We start from the raw sequence: 21917 nt of genomic DNA, 5'->3' as shown, positions 1-21917 counted from the left end.
AATCACAACTTGTACACCATGGTGGTGTCTCTTGCTTTAGATTATGTTTCATTTATAAGCTTTCAGCACATTATGTTCCAGTACGATTTACTGCACCATTGCAAGTGGCTTTATAATTGAAGGCAATTTACAAACAAGCGCAGCTTAAATTTATTTTGTAGCACCGTCACATGCAGTTTACAGTTAAGAAAATGTATGGTATTTTAACATGGTACACAGCTGTTAAAAATGTACTTTGCAGTGGTTCTTTATTTCAGTATCTTTAACGTACCTGTTATTCAAAGCAATATTTGGTTATGTGTTGTTGACTGTTTGAAAAAAATTGTAAAACTAATTTTTTACAAGATTTATTATAACAAGAATTTTTGTGTCTCTAGGCAAGTGGAAAACATAACTTTTAAGACTTATAACATATATAGCAACTGTTTCAAACCATGTTGTCTCAATTTACAAAAGTTTGTCGTTGTGGTATTGCTACATCTGCTATGAAACAGATTAATAAAGTCACAGGTACAATGATAAGTTGTTACTGAAATTTGTATTGTTGAATGAGAGAACAGCCTGAAACATAACTTGAATTACAACTAGATTAAATTCACAATAAACATATATTGTTGAATCTTAGTGATTGGTGGTGGGCAGATGGGTGCTGGGATCGCTCAAGTTGCAGCTGCTGCGGGTGATCAGGTTACGCTTGTTGATGTCAATGACTCGGTTTTACAGAATTCCGAAAAAACTATACTGAAAAGTTTGGAAAGAGTTGTCAAAAAGAAATATGCTGAAAGTCCCGAAGTATGTATTTGTGGAACATGCTTTGGTATATGTTTGTCAGGCTGCTTTCTTGGAATATTGTTGCGTAAATTATGTTTTTTTAGATTTCTTTTAGTGACCATGACTGTGTTTTAAAACTTTATCACTGCTTCAATTCTTGTCTCTTTGCAGGCTGGTAGTGCTTACATAGAAGATATTATGGACAGGATCTCAACCAACACAGATGTTATGGCTGCTTCTAAAGACGTTGATCTTGTTATAGAAGCAATAGTAGAGAATCTTGGAGTTAAACAAGAGCTTTTTAAGAAGCTAGATGGAATAGCTTCTTCGTGAGTGATTTTTCATTCATACTCAACATATATTAATGAAGAATATGAAAAAGTTAGTTATATTTTGCTTATTAATGTATAGGAATACAATTTTTGCTTCCAATACTTCCTCACTTCCGATTCGGGAAATAGCAAAAGCAACTAACCGATTAGACAGGTAGGTTGGGATAAATTTCATTTTACTTTAGGTAGTGATACCTTTACCTTTTATTTAAGTATATAATCCATATATGTGTGAAAGTGTGTCCATGGCCATAAGACATAAATTTGCTTTATATGAACTTTGCTATGGTAAAAAGATAATATTTTCCAAAGTTTTACTATTAGCTAATTTTATAAAGTTGTTTTTATTCTATTCAAGCCATACTTTATAGTAATAATATTCGATAATTGATTATGTATTGCCACAGATTTGGTGGAGTTCATTTCTTTAATCCAGTTCCATTGATGAAATTAGTTGAAATAGTAAAGGCACCAGAAACGAGTCAGGCCACATTCGACACACTTACTAAATGGGGAAAGAAATTGGGAAAAACAACAGTGTCTTGCCAAGTAAGGACTTTGTATGCTGGAATTTGAAAAAATGACTCAAACCATAAACCTGTGTTTAATTTTATCTTGTAACACCTCATCTAAATTGTATTTGGTTCACTCATTCAGAAAAGAAAAAAAAAACAGTAATAAGAGAACCTAATTTTTGTGTACACAGGACACTCCTGGTTTTTTGGTGAATCGCTTATTAGTTCCCTACTTAATGGAAGCTGTTAGACTGTATGAACGGGGACATGGATCGAAGGAGGACATTGATGTTGCCATGAAACTCGGAGCCAGTTATCCGATGGGTCCATTTGAACTTGCAGACTATGTTGGTTTAGACACTTGCAAGTTCATCATTGATGGTATGTTGTTGGTATTGATACGTGGTTTTTTACCAATTATTTATGCAGATTTAGTGCGAACAATATTTTACATTATTTTATCTATTGGATAATACGCTGTATGCTCTTTTGTTGCTGTTCTTGGATAAAACATTCTAAGCCAAGGAAGTACTTGCTTTCAATCTATGCACAAGAAAAGCAAGAGTTTTTTTCCTAAATTGCAGTACACACATTTCAAATATAAACATTTTAGCATAAGAATGTCCGTTGCTTCTTGTACAATGTTGATGTCTGTGATCGTTAGGTTGGAGTGAACTGGAGCCTGACAACCCACTTTTCAAACCAAGCCCACTTCTAAATGAATTAGTTGCCGAAGGAAAACTTGGACGGAAGAGTGGAGAAGGTTTTTATACCTACAAGAAATAAAAACTTCAATACTCTCTGAGTGGTACTACCTATTGTTCGATTCTGTAGTTGGAATAAGTGCAAGCATTACATTGTGTACCCCGATGTAATCGTTGTGAGCGTACAAGGTAATTACGTAACCATGCGTTTCTGATTAATTACGTTATGCAAATTTTGATATAATTACTGTTTGATTATTACAATTGCCAAGTGTTAAGTTTGGTTCGTATTATATCGATTCTGCGCAGGATAGCACCGTTAAGAAACATTTGCAGTAAATTTACTAGTGGGTTCAAACGGCAGTTAACATGATCGCCTTTACTGCAATGGCAGCAAGCTACTGTAGTTTGAAGAAAAAGGGTACGTCGTATTGTTTGCGACAGAACTCTGTTGGTTGAGCTCTAACGCCAGGAAATTTGTGGAAAGCAAGCTGGCATTCTATGCAGAGTGCAATGTGATGCAAACTAATCATTAATCGTCGGGACAGATATGTCAGAAATTTTTTTATTCCATCTGTCAGCACGTGTACGATAGAAACGTTACGGAAACTAATAAAGACTCAGTTCCTTTTCGACATCGTGCAAATTTTCCAGAAATCTTGTCTGCATTTAAGTCTGCAGTAGTTTGCAACGTACGTGTAAGAAAGCAATGAACGACATCTTTTAAGTAATAATAATATCTTACTCCCTCAGTTGCATAGAGATAACGATGGTCGCTGCGAACTGTTTCAGGCTACACGTACTTTCTGCTTTTTCTAGCGTCCACTTTCCAAAAAGTTTTAAGTTTAAACTACAAAATCATTTTATAATGTGTACGGCAACGTCGGATTTAGTATCATGATAAATTAGTTTGCAAAATGCTTTACTCGATGGATATTAATTTACGCTCAAAAGAGTTATACAACAGCCATAGGTGAGCAGTACCGCGTTAAGTTTCAGTACCGATACCGAACCTCGCTACTTATGAAAAAAAGTACCGAATCTCTTTCGAATTACTTTTTTCAAGAAATTTCAGTCGGTCCCGATATCGGTACTTTTCACATGATAATTTCAAAATTTTAACAAGTATGTTTTCAAAAATACATGTTAATTAATCCTTAATAATAGTTTTAGCACTTGTTCATCTTTTTTAATTTAGAAATGCCAATTAAAATTGCAAGCGATTAACGTCATATATGTATTGACCTGGAGTAACCTTTACTGGGGGCACGATAGCGGCAAACATTGCATTTGTAGCAGCATCTTTTATACAAGAAGTACCGAGTACCGAAACAATTGTTTAAAATAGTACCGAATACAGGAACCGTCGGTACATTTTTTGCCAAGTACCGTTACTGACAATACTTTCAAAGTACCGACTGACAACAGCACAATATGGTGTAATGTAATTTCAACAGTAATGTCTTACAACGCATTGGCAAAATGCCCGAGAATTTTGAACAATTAAATTCTATACCGCTCATAAGGCTTCATGCTGTTTCGCACCCATGCTAATCGGCATTGTTCAAAATTTGAAACAGATTTGAATTAAAACTTGTAATAGAGCAATTGCTTTCGTCAGCCAGAGATGCTAAAGTACATTCAGTTCAGTAAGCAATGTGCATAGCGGAGTCTCAACTAAGTTTTTAACTACTTTAAATCCTAAATAACTAAATTTCTGCTTCGAAATAAATTTGTCTTATGGATGCTCAAAAAGCCTGCGGTTTGTACCGAAAGATGATGGATGGAATAAGGCTGTCATCATGCAGGGTAAATGAGTTGTTCCTAGCAAAACTAAGGAAAGTGTCGATTTCTAATACTGTTTCCTTGTAAATTCCTGGATGACATTAAATAAATTTACGGGCAAGAAAAACGCATAAACATCTCAAATTTATGAAGATCCACAATCCACCTATAAATACGTCATTCCTTAAACCTAATTACTTCATTAAAGTTTCTCCTTGATGTAAATGATTCTGTTATTACAACTGAAGGTTTTAAAGAGAAACAGTGAATATGTTGCCCAAACCCGCAGTAGGCTTTCTCATTCTTGCTGTTATTGTAATGCAAGTTTCTTCCCGAAGCATTCCAGCTAAACTTCAATTCAAGAATTATTATGGGTAAATATGTCGGTTAAAAATTGGGCAAGTTTTTTCATAAAATTTTAAGTTTTTACGAATTTATACAGTATATCAAACTAAAACTGTTCTAATTTGTTTAGTATCCGCGGTATAAACTGTAGTTTATAGTTATGCGATAGCCGATAGTTTATAAAAAATTTTTCAGTCATTAAATACTTTTACATTTTTATCACTGTGATTGCTTTCATTTGTGAACGGCCCTAGCGTATTGTAGAAAGCTATAGCGTTATGTGTTTTTATTTGATATTAATCTGATCCTTCGCAGACTATGAAACTAATACATATTATGTTATTTACACAAGCGAATTTTGACTAATTTTTTGCATATGTTAAATTTATTATAGTCTGCAAGATTACTGTATATTAATAAAAGTAATATTAATATATGTACGTCAGCTTTTAGTCCAACGTGTAAATTACACTTTTAGCGAAACACCAGCAGTGACGCAGAATTATGAAGCAAATAGAAGTGGGTTCGAAGCGGATGCGGTCATACAAAGGTACAATATACCTATCATATAACTTTGAAAAGTAGAAAGTGGCCTTAATCGCCACTTTTCCATGCTTTTTTTAATTTTGTTTTCTGCTAGAAATAAATTTAACGAAGCTTTATGAAAAATATTTTATTTAACGCGTAAATATAAAAATCTACGTTTATACATTTCAAAGCTTTGACCAATCAAGAACAACGGACAACGCTGAAGAAAGCGGCAAAGGAAAAGAGAGTGGGAGCGTTGAAGAAAGTGGGAACGGTGAAGAAAGCGGGAGCGGAGAAGACAACGGGAGCGTTGAAGAAAGTGGGAGCGGTGAAGAAAGTGGGAGCGGTGAAGAAAGCGGGAGGGGAGAAGACAGCGGGAGCGGAGAAGACAGTGGGAGCGTTGAAGAAAGTGGGAGCGGAGAAGACAGTGGGAGCGTTGAAGAAAGTGGGAGCGGAGAAGACAGTGGGAGCGTTGAAGACAGCGGTAGCGGTGAAGACAGCGGGAGCGGAGGTCAACTGGGAGCGCTTGCTTTCGAAGTTGCGTGAGTAATAAGTATACTCAAAAACTTGTAATTTTGATAGTAGGCTGACAATAAGATTTCAATAACAGAACTGCTTCCTTGTACCGAAAGATGAAAAATTGTTTGAAAAATAATTAAAAAATTGGTTATATTTAAATAGGCTACTTAAATATGTTTTGAATGATGTGAAATCGGCTTGAAGAAGCTTTGCAATCGACCGGTCGATGCATCGATGTAGGCCTATTACGCACCCTCGCAGTAGCTTAACAATGCTATGTTTTTCGTCTACTGTGTGCACTGTTAACTGTGCAGTCTTCGAAACGGCACGAATGCTGAGTATAAAAAGTCCCTTGAATAAAGTAGCATTTCTTTCCTAATACGAAATTTGTTTTCTGCTTAATACAGAATTCTTCGGGGTGGAAGGGATTGTAACGTCAATCAGTTTAGGTTGGTTAATCAAAATTTTTTTAGGATGCGTCTTAAACGTAGGTCTAAATCTAAATGATCGCTGCAATAACCACTGTTAGTGGAGGCGCGTAAGTGAAGAAACGTTGGTGTTAAACAATGTGATGTGGACCAATGACGGAATCAGTGTTTCATGCTTACTTCTCTTAGTATATTTTTGCCAATCAATGTGGCTAGGTGCACTGAAGTCATTATATTTCAATATGTTATGTTTTTATCATTTTCCAGGTCCCCTGGACCAAGCCAAGCCCCATTTAAGAAGATTTAAGCCTAAGCCAATCTGTTCTCATGGAAATCGAAGGTAAATACGAAACAACACACCATGATATGAAATTAGAAACAACAAATTGTCGGTTAACATGATATTGTAATTGTTTGAAAATTCGTAGAAAGTGTTTGGTAATTATACCGGTACTAACTTTGACATATAAAAAGACCAGACATAACTAAGGCCTAATTGTTGTTGACTCCAGGCGACTGCAAAACCCTGAGTAAGTTGGTGACTGAAATGAGCTTCATAGAATTTCCGTTCGTATAATGGCCTTTTTTTGTCAGGTGAACGTTCAAGATGATTTCTGACTCTCAACATCATGTTGATATTGTTACAATTTAACGTTGAATAAACCTTGCATTCGGTATAGTTTGTTTGATACCGATATGTAGAGACTAGGCTTTTGGTTTAAGTCAGACGTCACTTTGGGGAGAACAGCACCTGTCACTCTCAGAAAAACTGGTAGATTATGAAAACATCAACTATTTGCGCGTTGCATTTATAACACTGCCATGTTTCACAAAAAACTTTCAGGACACGGTTCAAACTACGTTGTCTACAAGATGAAATTTTCTGTGTCCGGTGTCACATGAATCTTGGCTTCACTTGGGTGATATCAACCACTTATACATAAAAAAGAAAACAATCTTTGCAAAAAATACGGATACATTATTTGTATTTACCAACTTTGAAATCTTAAATAATGCAGAAACACGAAGAAACTCAATCTTCACCACAGTTGTGGTTTATGTTGATATAGGGAAACCGAGTGCACAGGTATCATGAGCCCAGCGTTTACAATCATAACACAGCTCTGCTTTCCGGATGGACTATCTCTAAAATGTTTAAAACAAACTATACAAATATTGTCATCATCAGATTCGTTACATTCGGAAACCGAATTATTTCTCCTTACGTTTAATGGTGACAGGCAGGTAATTTGAAGTAGAGAAAGAGAGCTAGGGAGATAGCGCGTTAATTATCCTTTTCGCATCCATCATCAGTGGAACAAATCTGGGTGGAAAACTTCAGCTAGTGGAGGCTGTGCTGAAATCAAGAGATTTAAAACATCTAGGCAATAACTGAACTTCTTCGGGCTGTGCAGTCATACCGTATCTATCCAACTACAGGGTTTAGCAAAGATTAAAGAAATTTATTAGAGAGACTTTGGGGTTGAGAAAAGATATGTCACAATGGTGATTGTCAGAATTTTGTAGGTGGTTGGCTTGTACGCAGTAATATGTTTTAATGGTAAAAGCTAGTCAGTGTCGCAAAAACTGTTTGTAAAAAACAAAAAAGATTTTTAAGGATCGCCTAAAAAAGGAAATGAAAAAATGACCCTATACGGCTCAGCAACCGCTGTTTCCCAATTTTAGTGGTTATTATGACAATCTGAATAGTCTGGCTTGCCCTAAACTGACAAAAAGTTGTTATTTTTAGAACCATAGCAGGCCTTATCAACTACTACTAAAAAATTACTGGTAATGTTAACATTCACATCATTGCAAATTTGTCGGTTAATTTTGTGTTGCAATAGCATTGCGGTATTTTGGAATGATAGAAAACTACACCTTTTAAAATATATTTGGTTATTACTATGGTAGAGGACCGTAATACAATTTTTGGTTATATTTTCTGAAAGCTGTGCGCTAAATCTCATTTAAAATGCATTACAGTCAGTTTATATTTTTCCCTACGAATTGTCTCGAGACAAAAATCTGGGGAATTCCCCTCGATTTCGCGCCACCCTGTTAGCATCCATTGGTTTGCAGCAACCTGAGTTAGTAGGGTTAGCAAAGAAAGGGCTGTAATGACTCATTGGATGAGTTGCTTACGCGGTCAAGAAATATTATATTGTTGTTCGAAACACTACAATAATAAATCATTGCTAAAATTGTCGTTACCGCAAAATTGCTACAATTTCCGCTCCGCTACTCGAAAGTAAATAAAATACGAGTGATGCGTGTACATATGGAAACAACATTACGGATAAAATAAACTGAAATTCTCTATAGAACTACAGTAGCAATAGATTGGCTGCAACGCAGATGACCATTTTTCCTAAAGTACCAATTTATTATTTTACTTTATTATACAACAGAATTTTAGAAGCGGTGTTAATATCTTTTACGCTTTACAATGACAATACACAATTTTGAAAAGTCATTTTCATGCTCGGAGTATTGTAATATTGGCTTATCACAGAGCTTGGTCGCGCGTGGAGTTAATTGCCATAATATTAATTGGCTCTACTCTGTAGACGACTTTACTCCTTGCTTAAAAACTAAGGACAACACAAGAGGGTTGAAGCATTTTCATCTATGAAAATAATTCCTTTGTTAAGCATTTAATGAGATTATGTTCGTAATTAAAGAATATGCTTCTAAAAACTGGACTTGTGCTAATTGTCATAATTAGCCCTTATTCTTACGCTCAGTTAGCGCAGACTGTAAAGGAATCGACACACTTGGCTGTCTGCAGCATTTATACGAAAAACTTCAAATTTCTTTTAAAATCTCTAATTTTTATTGTAGCCTATACAGCACCGGAAGTATGAAAATTAACAAAAACGTTTCAAAATTAGCACTTCAACTTACATACGTTATTTTTATTTTCACTTCAAATAAATGATTATGTTCAATTGTTTGCCAAAGCCATTTCTTCTATTTACCAATTACGATGCGCCTCGTGTTTATGTCGCATTATAGCGTTAAAAAAGGTTTACAAGTTGGAACTTGATCCAGATTAAATTAGTGACGAGTGCTGACTTTTTGTCCATTGTAGAAATGTAAATGTGCGTGCTATATATTACATGCTAGAGTAATTTACACTGGTAATGTTCTTTCCCTGCGTTGTGCATGCTTACTTCAGTGAATCAAAAGCAATCAGATGTCACGATCAACACTGTTATCTGACTGTGGTAGCAGGAAACGTTATAATTAAACGCAAACACCTACCCTTACCCACAACAGGAGTCAAAAGCAACTAACTTTTAAGTTATAGTAGCTTTATTATTTAGAGCAAATTGGCAACAACACTAATTTATTAAATTCATTTCTTTTCCTCTTCTGATGAAACTTCAGGTGGACTTGGAAGTTCAGGCGTCTGACGATAGTTTGGAAAAACTTCCCATGGACTAGACAAGTCAAACTTCCTGAACTCTTGAGCCAACTCAACGGGATCTCGAACAATTCTTTGTTGCTCGTCATCAAACCGAATCTTAATGAAAAATATCACATAGAACGAAGTTTTGATTTCAAAAACACATGGAATGTTTTTCCATTTTAAAAAGAAATAATAATTAAGCTAAAGACAAGCTTAATATTTTTAAAGAACCAACGTTTTTGGACTTAATATAAAAACAATTGGCAAAGGCAAGTTTGCAAATAAATAGTCATACAATTACAAGAAAAACTGTAACTCGTAGTTACTTCATAATATCCTGTCAGTGGAAAATCTTTTCTAAATGGATGGCCATCAAACCCATAATCGGTTAAAATTCTTCTCAAATCAGGATGATTTCTGAAGAATACCCCATACATATCCCACACCTGCAGCATAAAATTTCTGACAAAATAAATACTTTAAAAGGGTAAAAATGTTGATCAAAATTCAGGATTATCATAAGTTTTCATTTGCAAGTATTTTAACATGCAATAAAAAAAAGACAGTGAATGAATAATTCATAATAATATTGCAAAATCTAACCTCGCGCTCATACCAGTTTGCACCAGGATGGACCTCGCAGATTGAATCTAGTGCAGTTAGTTCATTAGTATATGTTTTTACACGAATCCTCTGGTTGTATGGAATAGATAAAAAATTGTAGACAATCTAAGGTAAAAATTGCAAGAGATATTTAAATATTGTGTAGTTTTCAAATCCATTTTCTGGGTGAAAGGTTTTGCAAACCTTTACACAAATTTTACACTGATTTCACTGACTTTTTGAAACTGGGCCCGTGCACTTACTCAAGCATAAACAACATGCGCAAAACAGAACAGATTGCAAAACAAAATAATTTTAAAGACTTTTCACCAAAGTCAAGAACATGTAATAGAATGATGATCAAACAGAGCAGGTTGATGGTTGTTTTGGTCGTCAAGAATTGAGGGATAAATTTCGAGGGATAAATTGAGGGATCTTTAAGGGTTGTTTGGTGTATTAGACTACAGTAAGAATAAAATAACAAGAGTCTTTGTCTATTATGAGGCGTGGCTATATGGTACCCTACTAACAGCCTAACAGGTACCAAATTGGGCCCCAGAGTAGGTTTCGCTGGCTCTAAGTACAAACAATCTAATCAAGAAAAGAAAATAATATCAATAACACAAAATATATCTTTCCAAACTAAGACAGTCACGTAACAATGTCTAATTATCTGGGAACTTCCGCACCTCAAATCTGCACGGACGAGTTGGAACATCCACTGCAGTCAAATCACTGAGGTTGGTAAATTGACAAAGCGTATTGTCTCTCAAAAATGTAATTACAGGAATAATATATTCAGGATCGATCATGACTTCTAGCTCATTTGTGTATGTCAATTGTACCTTAAAAACACATAAGTACTAATTAACATACACATGGGCCTAAATAAGTAACTTACCAACAAATTGCTTATAAATGCTTGTGAAAGGCTGTACATATAAATGGGCACAAAAGGTAAAAAATCCGCAAAAGGTTTCATTATTCCCTAAGTTGCACTCTGAAAAGGCATGAATACCTGCTGTACATATTTTGGAAGACACTCAGCAACATAATCTCCGAACTCCAGTAATTTTTGCCTTACAATGGAAGACGAAGCACGCACTGCAGCTATAACACAAAAATCCAAGACTTAGAATTACTGAAAAAAGCTAACAGGGAAAATTAAATGACATACTGCACATTTTGAATTATATTTATTACATTTACAAACAGAAATTAAATTTGATCTGTCACTAAAAAAAACTTTGGAAGTCTTCATGCTAGCTCAAAAATATTTTACCTTGAATGATCACAGATAAAAATCATCAATTACATAATTGTGACGTTTTATGTACTGGTATATCAATATTAATATTTACCGCTATATAATCAAACTTAGACAACTAGTTGTTTTTCAGCTTTTTGCAATTACATTGGAATTAAAACAGACTAAGCTTTTATAAATTAGATTAGAATAAGAATTGACGAATTTGCTCAAACTAGAATTTAAACTAGAATTATATTTATCAGATATAGAAAATCCATATCTTTTTCATTGTATTTGTATACGCATATAATTCTATTGTTATTATATGATTATCTGCGTACAAGTGAATAAGCATTGTGACGAAATTATACATCAATCGAAAATGTCATATAATATGTCTGGTAGACATGCAACAGCAAAACACCAGTTTCTTGGTGCAGCATGGACTGCGTGACATAGGTCTATAACACTTCGATAGTTATTATTTTGTTACATGAAGGAGCCTCGTGCTTCGCTTTCGAAAAAACTCCATTGGAAAAACTAGTGTTTTTAAAAAATCGAAAATTAAAATAGAATTAAAATTAGAGTACACAATTATTTGCAAATTAGATTACAATAAAAATTACTGACATTTTGCTCTAATTCGTCGAATTATACAACTACAATTATCAAATTGTCCAAATTTGATAATAATATTTACATAAAACAACACAATAATGCAAAAGCATGATATTTTCACAGTAGAATAAAACTTATGCTTGTATAGCGTATCGAATTAAACTATAAACTTACGAATTTGATCTGTGGGAGGAGTAACATCTGATGAATAATCACTTTTGCTGAAGCTGTTTAATTTTGTGCCATCCTTAAGCAGATGACCTAGGCCCAAAGAAAACAACATAATAAAAGTCACCAGAAAGCTTTCAATTTCAAAAAATAACCATACGAAGAAAAGTCAAGATAAAGTTAAAATTTCAAGCAAATATTAAAACTAGATGAGCATTGAGCACCTTTAAATGACTTACTTTGGGCACAGTAACTTGCTCGACTGCGAGCTAGACGAGTGCAAGAGCGAACTAAGAACATCTTGTTTTATTGCAAACTTATATGAACACTAACACATTTCCCAACCCTAATTGGTTTTAAAAATTAACAATAAAAATGTGTTGTAAATCTCTAACAGAAGTAAACTTTAATTAGATGGTATGTAAACATTTGACCTTCATTTGACTTCTACATTCAAATGTGATATTTGGCCCAATTAAAATTGCTATGATAAAATTTATATGGTACTTTGCAACAAAAATATTTTTATACAAACCAGTACTTTTAAAAAAAGTGTCTACTTCACCGACATACACCAGTCAAGACATTGGCCTTTTCTTATTAACGAAAAACATGGAAAAACCCAAAGTTTTCACTAAGTATGCAGTCATGCTATAATGATGAAAGGTCAGACATGGCCACAAAACCCAATTTTTTGTTTATACATATGTTATAAATTGGCATTCAAACTACCAATTTTGCCATGTTTGTTAATAATAAAACGGATTAAACGTTTAAAGTTTGGCATGCAGATTGATGAGTCTCGTGCGTGCATGTACCGCACCTTCCATTATAGCTTGCTGATGGACTAGTTGCTAAGTCATGTTTGTCACTTTGTAGTGGGGCTATTCAAGATTATCAATTGAACCAACTGAACCATGTGGTATCCATTCAAACGATAGAATATTTTAAACACGAGTCTCAAGATCAAGTGGAAGTGCAAGTAGAAGCATGTAACTCAGCACAAGGGCTCCTTTTTAGAATCATCTTCAAAGTGACACTCTTTTCACAAATTAAGCACGGATCTACAATAATTTTTTTTCCAAGTATTTATAATTTAAGCAATATATGCTTTGAAAGTGAATAATATTTGCCTGTTCATCATTTCTGGCAGGTATGACCAAAACAAAAGCCTTCAGATTCAGATTCCATAAAATTTCACTATATATATTTATAGGCTACAGATAGACACAAGTTCTACAATGCAAATTTGCAACAAACAAATGCGATTAGTTTTTGAAAATCGCCAAAGTGAACATATAATTAAAGTAAATAGGAGCTATAGAGTCAAAAACAGTGAGCTTCTTTTTTCATTGGGAAACCAATAGTGAGTAGCGACACTCTTATGAAAATGCTGTTACCCAGCTCAAGTAGAAGTGCTGGTAGAAATAAAAGCCTGCCATCATATCATTACGCTTTTGTGGTGCTGAACACTGTAAGTTAAAGACTGCTTAACATACCCAATTGCACATAAACTACATACCCAGTTGTACTTGGGTTATATTGTGTAATGTGTAATATTATTTATTATCAATTTATCACAACAAAAATTACTAAAATCGTTTAGCCTACCCTAGGATACTGTCCCCAAAAATTAGGCTATTGATTATGCACACAATTTGTCTATCCTGTTGTCTATCGAATCCCAGTTTATGAAACGCCATTCCAAAGGCATTTGTAAGTCGGTCCTTCTATTTTAGCACTATGTGCAGCCCTGCTAGCTTTTCAATGAATGGTCAAGTAATTACATAGCATCAACTTCGGGAATTTACCGGTATTCCTTTTTTCAGTAGAAATATTTCATGTATTTAAAAAAGTTAAAAAACATAATTTAAATATTAGATTTAATCTTACACAAAAAAATAAATTTCATTTTACGACCAAATAAAATAAAATTTTTTACTATAATTTGTTTAGATTAAAACATGAAAACGTGTTAAAAACCGTACAAACAACGCAAACGCTATGAAATAATGCCTAGATTGAAGGGGACTTTTATTTGTATATACAGTATTGGGAATTGAGAGTTGTGGAGATTGTTACAGAAGCAAATAATTTCTCAATAATGTTTCGCAAGTAAGTATTTGCAGACTCATATTATCATTGACATACTTTTACTTTATAAAATATACTTCGACTATTATGACTATGGTATCACAATTTTTATGCTTGTATTGAGGAAAGTGTTTGTGAGTAAACTTGGTGATGATTTGTCATTGCTAGAGCCCTGGTTACCAAGCTTATTTTTTGTACTTGTTCCAATGGGTAACTCTTTTTGATTCTTTTTACTATGTACTGATACTTCTTTTTATTATGTAATATGGAGCTGTTTATCAATACCACTGAATTAGAGCAAGTATCGTTTATATATCGCCCAAAAGTAACAACAACAGCACAACTGGGAACCAAACTCAAGTCGCCTTTTTATGCGGCAGGCGCTGTAACCCGCTTGTCACAAAATCTCATGCTTGAATTTTATAAATCTAGGTTCGATGAAAATGAAAATATTTCCTCAACAAACCAAATTAAAAGTTCAGTGCAACGGCAAATACGTGCAGCAGTTATAGAACAAATGCCAGAAATTGAATCATATTTGCAAGAAATTTGGCCAAAAAAAGAAAATGCAAAGATCATTAAGTGGTAAGTGTAAGTTATGTTCTGCAGCATACATATTATTTTTAAAACAGTTCATGTTATACATTGTATATTTAGAGTATATACTATAACAGATTGACTGCCAAGGACCGATTTGCATTTTGGCCCCAGATGCCAAGCAAATATTTCAGCAGTTAACCATGAAAAAATTGTTCAGAAACTTTTACTGGTTTCAATATATATAAGTTTTAAAGTTAATATATTCGCCACAAGTATATTTTTTCCTGGCTTGTGCAGTCGATATTCAAACATGTTAAGCACGAGATAACTCTGATAATTTTTGATAATCACTTGTTTCCCTGTTATGATGAACTGTATCAATGTCATTATTCATATAATATAACTGCTTATGTCATTACAAGCTATTGACGTATTGCAATTTTAAATTAATGTGAATAAATATTCTTGTATCTTCATTTTTATTTTGAAAATTATATCTTTCTCATCAAGAAAGTTTGTTATGTGTGAAACGACAAGATAACCTGTGGTTGTAACTTTATTAGTAAAATGAGAAACATAAAATAACTCATTGTTGGCAGTGTGGACTAGAATAGCAACAACTATAGCCATTATTGGCTGTCGGTTTGTTAATATAATTTCTGTCTTGGAAATTTAATGGCTGTACAGGCAAATAATATTAAAAATATTTGGATATTCGTATTTTGATGGCTTTCATGTTGTTTTTTTACAGCCATGACCATATAGAAATTCTAACTGTTGGCAACCAAACCTTGTTTTTTAAACAAAGAGATAGCCCTTGGTATCCAACTTTGCGATTGTTACACAAATGTAAGAAAATGTGCCACATATGATTTTAGTTGTTTTAAATATATAGTGTTGGAATGTGATTTGAATTAATCCTTTTTTTATGAAAATATTTTTGAAATTGATATTAAAAGCTTGTTTCATTGCAGATCCTTTCATCTTACCCAGACAGCAGGTTGACAGAGGTGCAATTAAGTTTGTCTTGAGTGGAGCAAACATTATGTGTCCTGGTCTCACTTCTCCTGGCGCTAAACTAAATAATGATATTGGAAACAATTCTGTTGTGGTATGTACTTTGTACATTACTTTTATGGTAATGTGTACTCTTAGAAGCTTGATGTTATCTACGGAGTTGCATACTACATTTTTAATTTTGGTCATTATGACGGAGCAAAATTTCCAATGACATAATGAAAGTAGGAGCATGCTACTTACACTGGACCTCTATGTATATATATTTCTGTAGTTACCCAGTCACTTGCAAACAGGAAAGGCACTTTAACCGGGAATCATGGTGTCTTGCAACGCCAGATTTTCACTTAAGGTAGAACTCTACGCTGGACAGGTTAAATTGCCTGTCAATTAAATCCCTAGGGGTGAAAAACTGGTCCCAGGCCCTTTTCCTCACTTGTTTTTTTAAAGAGAAAGCGGGAAAAAAAGCAGTGTACAATTGACGCAGCAATGTTGAAACTAGCCTGAAATTTGTATATCTTTTCACGATTACTGAGGTAAGCTGATTTAGCTTCGACAATGAGAGTGTTTACGACATGGCAAAGCATTCCTATCTCCAACTGTGTAATCACCTTTTTTAAACTACAGCGATGAGTGAAGAAATCGAAAATTTACGAGCCTAACTCCTCCAAAAAACAAACGAATTTGCCAGCATTGTTCCTCCATTAAGCATTCAAACGAAACGAAGCCATATTGATATCATAAATACGAATCTGACTTAATATGCGCTGGAATTTCACTGCGTGTAGATTATTAAAAGGCTAACATTATGTCAATTGTAGATAAGGTAGAGACAAAGTTGACTTTTAGTACTAAGTAGAAACTTGCAATTACTTTATTAATGTCAATTGTCAATTCATCTTTGCTACTGCTCTATTTTTGTACTTACATTATAAAAAACCTTCGAAAATTACTGTTTATTAATAACTGCGTCATTTTTAATACAACCAATTGGTTAAGATATTTATAACGTTGAAAACTGTTTCTTTTTTAAACACTTAAATGCTCTTTGTGTATCTTATGGCCATAAGCCAAGAAATCGAAGATTTATAACCTAAACCTCTGATGATCAAGCATCCTATGGCAAGGAAGCATTACATGCCATCTTGGAATTGAAACATTAGAAGTTGATTGTGAGGAAACAATAGCCGACTCTATCATTCACTTCGGTTGACAGTTAACCATGTTAAGGTGATAGTATACGCGTAGCTGCACTTACAACATTGTGCCGGGAGATTTGCTCAAAAAAAGAGTGCGTCATTTGTGTCATGATACGGTAGAAGGAATGGCGCAAGCATGTTACCTACGCGTCATAAGTTGTTTCAATTACTTTTAAACAAAATTACTTAATTAAGCACAACAACATGTTACACTGAAATTATAGTAAAAGCATACAGTGGGCTAAATTTATTCTAAATTCCATTGGTTTCTGGTTTGCTTACATTCCTTGGTATGTCATCTTATAACATTCGGAAAGAAATTAAAACGAAAATTTTGTAATAATTTGACACAAACTCAGTTAATTCAAGCTTATGATTGAGAATGTTGGGCTTCATTCTTTTATGATGTGTTTCTACTTGCAGATAAATAGGTCAAAACATTTAGATGCAATAGGCTATAGCCTGCGCATTGCATTTCAAATATATGAAACATGTTTTTACGGGAACTGGAGGAAGAATGTGTAATGTTAATGGTTTTACACTAATGAAATATTTTGTTAGAAATTGCATCGAATTTTCGCAAGACGAATTGTGAAAGAAGTAGCTTTCGAAAACGTATAATAGGAAGAAAATTTTTTGAAAATGGAGTGTTAGCATTTTTAACATATAACCATGTGCTTTGTTTGTGTTTTTAACGAGGACAATGCAATGTCTTTACATGACAATGCAATAGCGAATAATCAGTGTAACATAAAAAAGGCGTTCTTACAACAGGTGAAGGTACAACCCCCTGTCTATGTCTAGGTGGAGTAGTTGTAAAAGGTTGAACCAATATAGGTAAATGAAATTACATGGATTAAATAAAGCCATTCGAAAAAGACTCTTTGACCAGAGAACATTCACCATCCAAAGGATGGTGGTTATAAAATATATTGCCATATTGCCCAACTTTCATTTTTTACATCCCTGTCTGCATTTCCCCTTTTTTCTATAATGTTACATTCATCGTCAGTCATGGAGGAAAAAGTGCCAAAAATTGCATGTGTAGTTGCAAATCTGAAAAATTACGTTTTTGCCAAATTTATGTTTAAGTCTGTGATAAATATATCACTTAATATAATATAAAATTGTGTACGACATAGAATTCTCGTCTATCGAATCAGCGAAGCATAACACTGCGTGACGTAATCGATGCTTCCCTCTTACTGTGCGTGCATTTTGATTCATTCAGTCTCTTTTGGTTTCTACGTTCAACGCCGCAACATGTCTTTGTGCTGTTGCTGTCACAGTGTTCTATCTTGATTTGTTCGTTCAATGAAACTCCAATATAACCAGATTATACAGTTGTCGAGGTGTACAATTGATTCTAAGATTAAGAGAAGCGAAACAACGACCTGAGACTCATTTATTATCGAGGACTACAATTCAACAGACAAACATTGTAATTGAAGTGGTCATCCTTACAGGATAAGTAACGATAAACAACCATTTCATTACAAGTCTGTTAAACACAAACATGACAGCACCAAAACTAGTCTGTCATTATATTGCTATCTCAGCGTTTTTGATATCACTTTTCCATGGACTTGGTATCTTGTTGGAAACATTTATTTCTCATCTCGCTTGCCACACTTTAGTTGTCTGCCAAGTCATTACAGCTGTTGATGGTTAAAGAAATTTTGAATGACACAGCTCCACTTTGGTTGTCTGCCAACATTTTAACAAGAAACTCGTTCATCACTGACATAAAATACCTCAAATCAGCTCATCTTTTTTCATATTGAAGTCAAAAGTTTTAAATTAAATTTTTGTCTATTAAAAGAGCAAGGTAGAATCAAAATTTGTATGATTTAAAAGGTTTACTTTTCAGTGTGATTATGGCATTAAACACAACTAGTTATGTCCAATTGTTGCTTTTTATGTTAGCTAACCTACTTGGTCATTATAAAGTACCGCAATGTTTATGAAGTCACAGTAGGTTTGTGTAGAGCCATTAAGTTATAGAATGCAATGTAAAGTCTAGCCTTGGACAACTCATCAATGAAGTGAATTACATGGCTGCTTACATTACAATAATTGGCTTTTTACCTACCTGTAATTTTGAAACATTAGGTTCTGTCACCCTAGGGCCCACAAAATACTCTTTGTTAACTTAAATTTTGAATTTAAGAGCTTTGGGTTATCTGGGGAGAAAAGTGGGAACATTTTTTATTTTGTGCATCTTTACAGGCCGTGCATGCAGAAGGGAAGCAGACTGCATTGGCTATAGGTCTTATGAAGTTGAGCCCTGAAGATATGTGAGTTATACAGATCTTCTATATTTTGAATGACTTTCAGTGTTATATTTTCTATCTATTGTGATGATATGCATTCATCTTTTAACTACTGCCAAACACAGTTTTATGTTTACTTTTTACTAGATTGAAAGTGAATAAGGGCATTGGGATCGAGACCATTCATTATTTAAATGATGGTTTGTGGCATCTGAAAGTGTCAAGATGACAAAACTTGGCACTATCTTGTTTCTCCAACCGAATTATGGATAGCATGCAGTAAGGTGGATACTGATTACAAAAGGGTCTTGAATGAAGTGATAACTTATTTGTGTTCCTGCAGGTCGGCTTTAACCTATGAGAACGCTGCTGTGTTTTCTAAAATACTTGGTTTAGCATCAATAAAAACAGGCACATGAAAAAAATGACTTTATTAGTGAAAGAATACATAAAATGTAGCACAAAACAGAACTACACACTAGTTTCACAGTATATTATAACATAGAAATAGTAATTGCAGGAAATTCTACTGAGTGCTACAAGGTCAAAGGGCATTTTTAAAATGCTTATATATTACTTCTCAAAGTAGACACAGAAATTTATTAATCATTTGAAAGTTTGCAATATGTTGCTTGAAGTACATCACCAAGCACAACATTTCTATAAAACAGTGATATTAATACTCAACAATCATTCTTCAAAATCTGAATCACTGTCATCATCATCATGTCCTCTGATAGTTTTTGATTTGCTGCCCACAGCATTTGTGGAAGATGTCCCAGTCTTGCGGTTATCAGGAGGTGTTGCCAGATCACCTTTGTAGTTGATGATTTCACTGCATCCCAATCTCCACTCCAACATTTCAGTTGAAAAATCATCACAATTTCCAAGATCAGTGAAACCAACAATATAACCCTGAAATCAAGTTACATGAGTTAGTATCATATATACATGTGTATTACAATAGGATGACCTACTTATCTTTGTTTTTTGATAACAGTAAACTTCTACCTTAGTTTTCCCATCTCTGATGAGGCCCATGGTAGGTATGACCCTTATGCCAAGCCTTTGCGTCAAGAACGGTGCCTTTTCTACATCTAGCTTGATAAATTTAGTTTCCATATGCTTCTGAGCAAGCGTGGAGATATGACTATCGAGTATCTTACATCTAAAATTAAAATGAGCATATTGGGATCGACTTGAACATCTATGTTGAAAACATTTCTTTCAGAAAGGCATTAAATACATCTGAAGTTTATTTTACCTGAAAGTAGTGTTTTTGTAAAAATGACAGACAACATTTTTACTTTGCTTGCATATATCAAAAAAATCTTTTTCAGAAGACAATTCACTATAAATGCCATGACCGTTGCTAGCCCATTCCTGTATAACAAACATAATTAGGTAAGGTACTTCATTTATAGCTTTTGCAAAAATAACACTTAATGTGAAAACGTCAATATTTCTGACACTATATTGTGTAATGCAGAAAGGAACATTACAGAATACGTATAAGTCGTATATGCTATCTATAGGTGTTCAACCTGATTCTGAACTTGGGCTTTCTTCATTGCTTGTACCCGCCTTTCTCTGATCTTTTCCAGTTCATCTTCATCCATGTTATCCAGTCTGTTTATTTCAGCATCAAGTTGCTGTTCCACAACTTGTGCTGCCTGCATTAATTGATTTTCTAACATGTTTTCCATTTTTATTGAGTAATGTATTTTATTAGTCAGCCAAAGAACAAGCTATTTTTTTCACTGTAAAACAAAAAATTGTACAAGATACATATTAAGTGGGTTTGTCCTAATATAAATTTTTTTATGTAATAAGAAGCACTTGACGCTTTAGTATTATAATACAGTAAAGTGATTCTGACTGTTTTAAAGTTTGCTTGACATGCAAAACAAAATTGGTCAGATCTAGTATACAAGTGCATAACCAAATGACGTCACAATTTGAGTAGCTGGGGTCTAGTAAATAACGGCACCCTGTGGTTGTGCACTTGTATACTAGACCCCGAGACCTAGCTTACATGATCGTTAAACATTAGCCTACGCCGCTGTATTGCTTTTCCTCCTCGTTGAGAGACGAGAGTCATAAAGTCATCAGCGAAAAACTTCCGGTCACTGTATTGTCATTATTGTCAACTTCTGTAAACAGACGCCGGTGAAATAGTCACTTCGTTCATAAATACAGACTAGCCAAGGCAGCTATGCCTAAATCAATTCGGTGGTTTGAGAAAAATTTAAAGCGTCACCAGTCTGCCTTACCGAGACGATTTACCGACTTCACATAATTGCTGTTTACCGTTTTGGTATATTCATACAAACAAGCAGTCGGTAAAATTGACGCTACCTTTTTGTTAAGCTTGCATATTTTCGAAACTGAAAATTCATGATATGCACTTCTAACATATAGCCTAGTAAGCTAGGCTCTACATCAGGGATGGCGAACCTTTTTTAGTGCATGGGTCACAAAAGAGACCTTAATCCTTGAAAAAGAAAAAGTGGGTCATACATTAAAAACTTAGGGCTACTTGCAGGCATTAAATGTTTGCAGCTTACCAGACCACACTAATCCTGAACAGCCAAGAGGCATGCAGTCACTAAAGGATACAAAAATGTAACATGATTTGCTAACAATCAAGAGCACAATAGCTTTATTACGTTATAAGCACCCAGTAACTTGCCGTGATACTGATAACGCACTACTATACGGCTTTAGTTGTGTCAGATTGCTATATGGCAATTCGGTACGGTACTAGATTAAAATAGGTGGGGGCCTTATTACAAATATTTAGTGAAACATTTA

The 21917-nt window shown here is 34.3% G+C and overlaps 5 protein-coding genes across 11 annotated transcripts; 3 read left to right on the top strand and 2 right to left on the bottom strand.

The window, feature by feature from the left end:
• The first annotated feature begins 352 nt into the window (after nt 1-352).
• LOC143447912 (hydroxyacyl-coenzyme A dehydrogenase, mitochondrial-like) lies at nt 353-2600 on the top strand. The gene is made up of 7 exons (XM_076947783.1): nt 353-510; nt 626-792; nt 943-1100; nt 1183-1257; nt 1511-1652; nt 1810-1999; nt 2283-2600. The coding sequence occupies exons 1-7, from the start codon at nt 435-437 to the stop codon at nt 2402-2404; spliced, it is 930 nt and encodes a 309-aa protein (XP_076803898.1). The 5' UTR covers nt 353-434; the 3' UTR covers nt 2405-2600.
• A 1695-nt stretch (nt 2601-4295) lies between these two features.
• On the top strand, nt 4296-6604 carry LOC143447928 (uncharacterized). Of its 6 annotated transcripts, none has more exons than XM_076947786.1 (6): nt 4296-4481; nt 4931-5002; nt 5172-5522; nt 5907-5948; nt 6195-6267; nt 6440-6604. In XM_076947786.1, the coding sequence occupies exons 1-5, from the start codon at nt 4378-4380 to the stop codon at nt 6232-6234; spliced, it is 609 nt and encodes a 202-aa protein (XP_076803901.1). In that variant the 5' UTR covers nt 4296-4377; the 3' UTR covers nt 6235-6267; nt 6440-6604. The 6 variants fall into 6 exon arrangements, with proteins under 6 accessions (XP_076803901.1, XP_076803899.1, XP_076803904.1 ...); XM_076947784.1 differs by having other exon boundaries at nt 4297-4481; nt 6522-6604; XM_076947789.1 differs by lacking the exon at nt 5907-5948 and having other exon boundaries at nt 4297-4481; nt 5172-5517; nt 6522-6604.
• A 2623-nt stretch (nt 6605-9227) lies between these two features.
• LOC143455473 (NADH dehydrogenase [ubiquinone] iron-sulfur protein 3, mitochondrial-like) lies at nt 9228-12390 on the bottom strand. Of its 2 annotated transcripts, none has more exons than XM_076955092.1 (7): nt 12220-12390; nt 11987-12079; nt 10964-11055; nt 10635-10790; nt 9946-10071; nt 9669-9788; nt 9228-9456 (listed from the first exon to the last, which is right to left on the bottom strand). In XM_076955092.1, exons 1-7 carry the CDS (start codon nt 12278-12280, stop codon nt 9289-9291), a joined length of 816 nt encoding a protein of 271 aa, XP_076811207.1. In that variant the 5' UTR covers nt 12281-12390; the 3' UTR covers nt 9228-9288. The 2 variants fall into 2 exon arrangements, with proteins under 2 accessions (XP_076811207.1, XP_076811208.1); XM_076955093.1 differs by having other exon boundaries at nt 11987-12073; nt 12220-12388.
• A 1640-nt stretch (nt 12391-14030) lies between these two features.
• LOC143455516 (malignant T-cell-amplified sequence 1-like) lies at nt 14031-19531 on the top strand. Its single transcript, XM_076955095.1, has 6 exons — nt 14031-14095; nt 14507-14659; nt 15366-15463; nt 15589-15725; nt 19060-19127; nt 19251-19531. The coding sequence occupies exons 1-6, from the start codon at nt 14085-14087 to the stop codon at nt 19330-19332; spliced, it is 549 nt and encodes a 182-aa protein (XP_076811210.1). The 5' UTR covers nt 14031-14084; the 3' UTR covers nt 19333-19531.
• Nucleotides 19520-21498, bottom strand: LOC143455499 (thioredoxin domain-containing protein 9-like). Its single transcript, XM_076955094.1, has 4 exons — nt 20648-21498; nt 20368-20486; nt 20115-20271; nt 19520-20018 (listed from the first exon to the last, which is right to left on the bottom strand). The coding sequence occupies exons 1-4, from the start codon at nt 20807-20809 to the stop codon at nt 19794-19796; spliced, it is 663 nt and encodes a 220-aa protein (XP_076811209.1). The 5' UTR covers nt 20810-21498; the 3' UTR covers nt 19520-19793.
• Between the last annotated feature and the right edge of the window lie 419 nt (nt 21499-21917).

This window comes from Clavelina lepadiformis, chromosome 1 (assembly GCF_947623445.1).
Source record: "Clavelina lepadiformis chromosome 1, kaClaLepa1.1, whole genome shotgun sequence".
NCBI classification, from domain to species: Eukaryota; Metazoa; Chordata; class Ascidiacea; order Aplousobranchia; family Clavelinidae; genus Clavelina; species Clavelina lepadiformis.
The sequence above is the reverse complement of the archived record's forward strand: the minus strand, read 5'-3'. Positions and strand labels throughout refer to the sequence as shown.

Coding starts and splice junctions, on each gene's coding strand:
- LOC143447912 (XM_076947783.1), top strand. CDS start 435: ATGTTGTCTCAATTTACAAAAGTTTGTCGTTGTGGTATTGCTACATCT. Junction 511..625: donor ACAGATTAATAAAGTCACAG/GTACAATGATAA, acceptor GTTGAATCTTAG/TGATTGGTGGTGGGCAGATG. Junction 1,258..1,510: donor GCAACTAACCGATTAGACAG/GTAGGTTGGGAT, acceptor GTATTGCCACAG/ATTTGGTGGAGTTCATTTCT.
- LOC143447928 (XM_076947786.1), top strand. CDS start 4,378: ATGTTGCCCAAACCCGCAGTAGGCTTTCTCATTCTTGCTGTTATTGTA. Junction 5,523..5,906: donor GCGCTTGCTTTCGAAGTTGC/GTGAGTAATAAG, acceptor TGCTTAATACAG/AATTCTTCGGGGTGGAAGGG. Junction 5,949..6,194: donor TGTAACGTCAATCAGTTTAG/GTTGGTTAATCA, acceptor ATCATTTTCCAG/GTCCCCTGGACCAAGCCAAG.
- LOC143455473 (XM_076955092.1), bottom strand. CDS start 12,280: ATGTTCTTAGTTCGCTCTTGCACTCGTCTAGCTCGCAGTCGAGCAAGT. Junction 12,080..12,219: donor AGCAAGTTACTGTGCCCAAA/GTAAGTCATTTA, acceptor TGTTTTCTTTGG/GCCTAGGTCATCTGCTTAAG. Junction 10,791..10,963: donor TTCCAAAATATGTACAGCAG/GTATTCATGCCT, acceptor TGTGTTTTTAAG/GTACAATTGACATACACAAA.
- LOC143455516 (XM_076955095.1), top strand. Junction 15,464..15,588: donor TTTGCGATTGTTACACAAAT/GTAAGAAAATGT, acceptor GTTTCATTGCAG/ATCCTTTCATCTTACCCAGA. Junction 19,128..19,250: donor AAGTTGAGCCCTGAAGATAT/GTGAGTTATACA, acceptor ACTTTTTACTAG/ATTGAAAGTGAATAAGGGCA.
- LOC143455499 (XM_076955094.1), bottom strand. CDS start 20,809: ATGGAAAACATGTTAGAAAATCAATTAATGCAGGCAGCACAAGTTGTG. Junction 20,272..20,367: donor TACAAAAACACTACTTTCAG/GTAAAATAAACT, acceptor TTTTAATTTTAG/ATGTAAGATACTCGATAGTC. Junction 20,019..20,114: donor TCAGAGATGGGAAAACTAAG/GTAGAAGTTTAC, acceptor ACTTGATTTCAG/GGTTATATTGTTGGTTTCAC.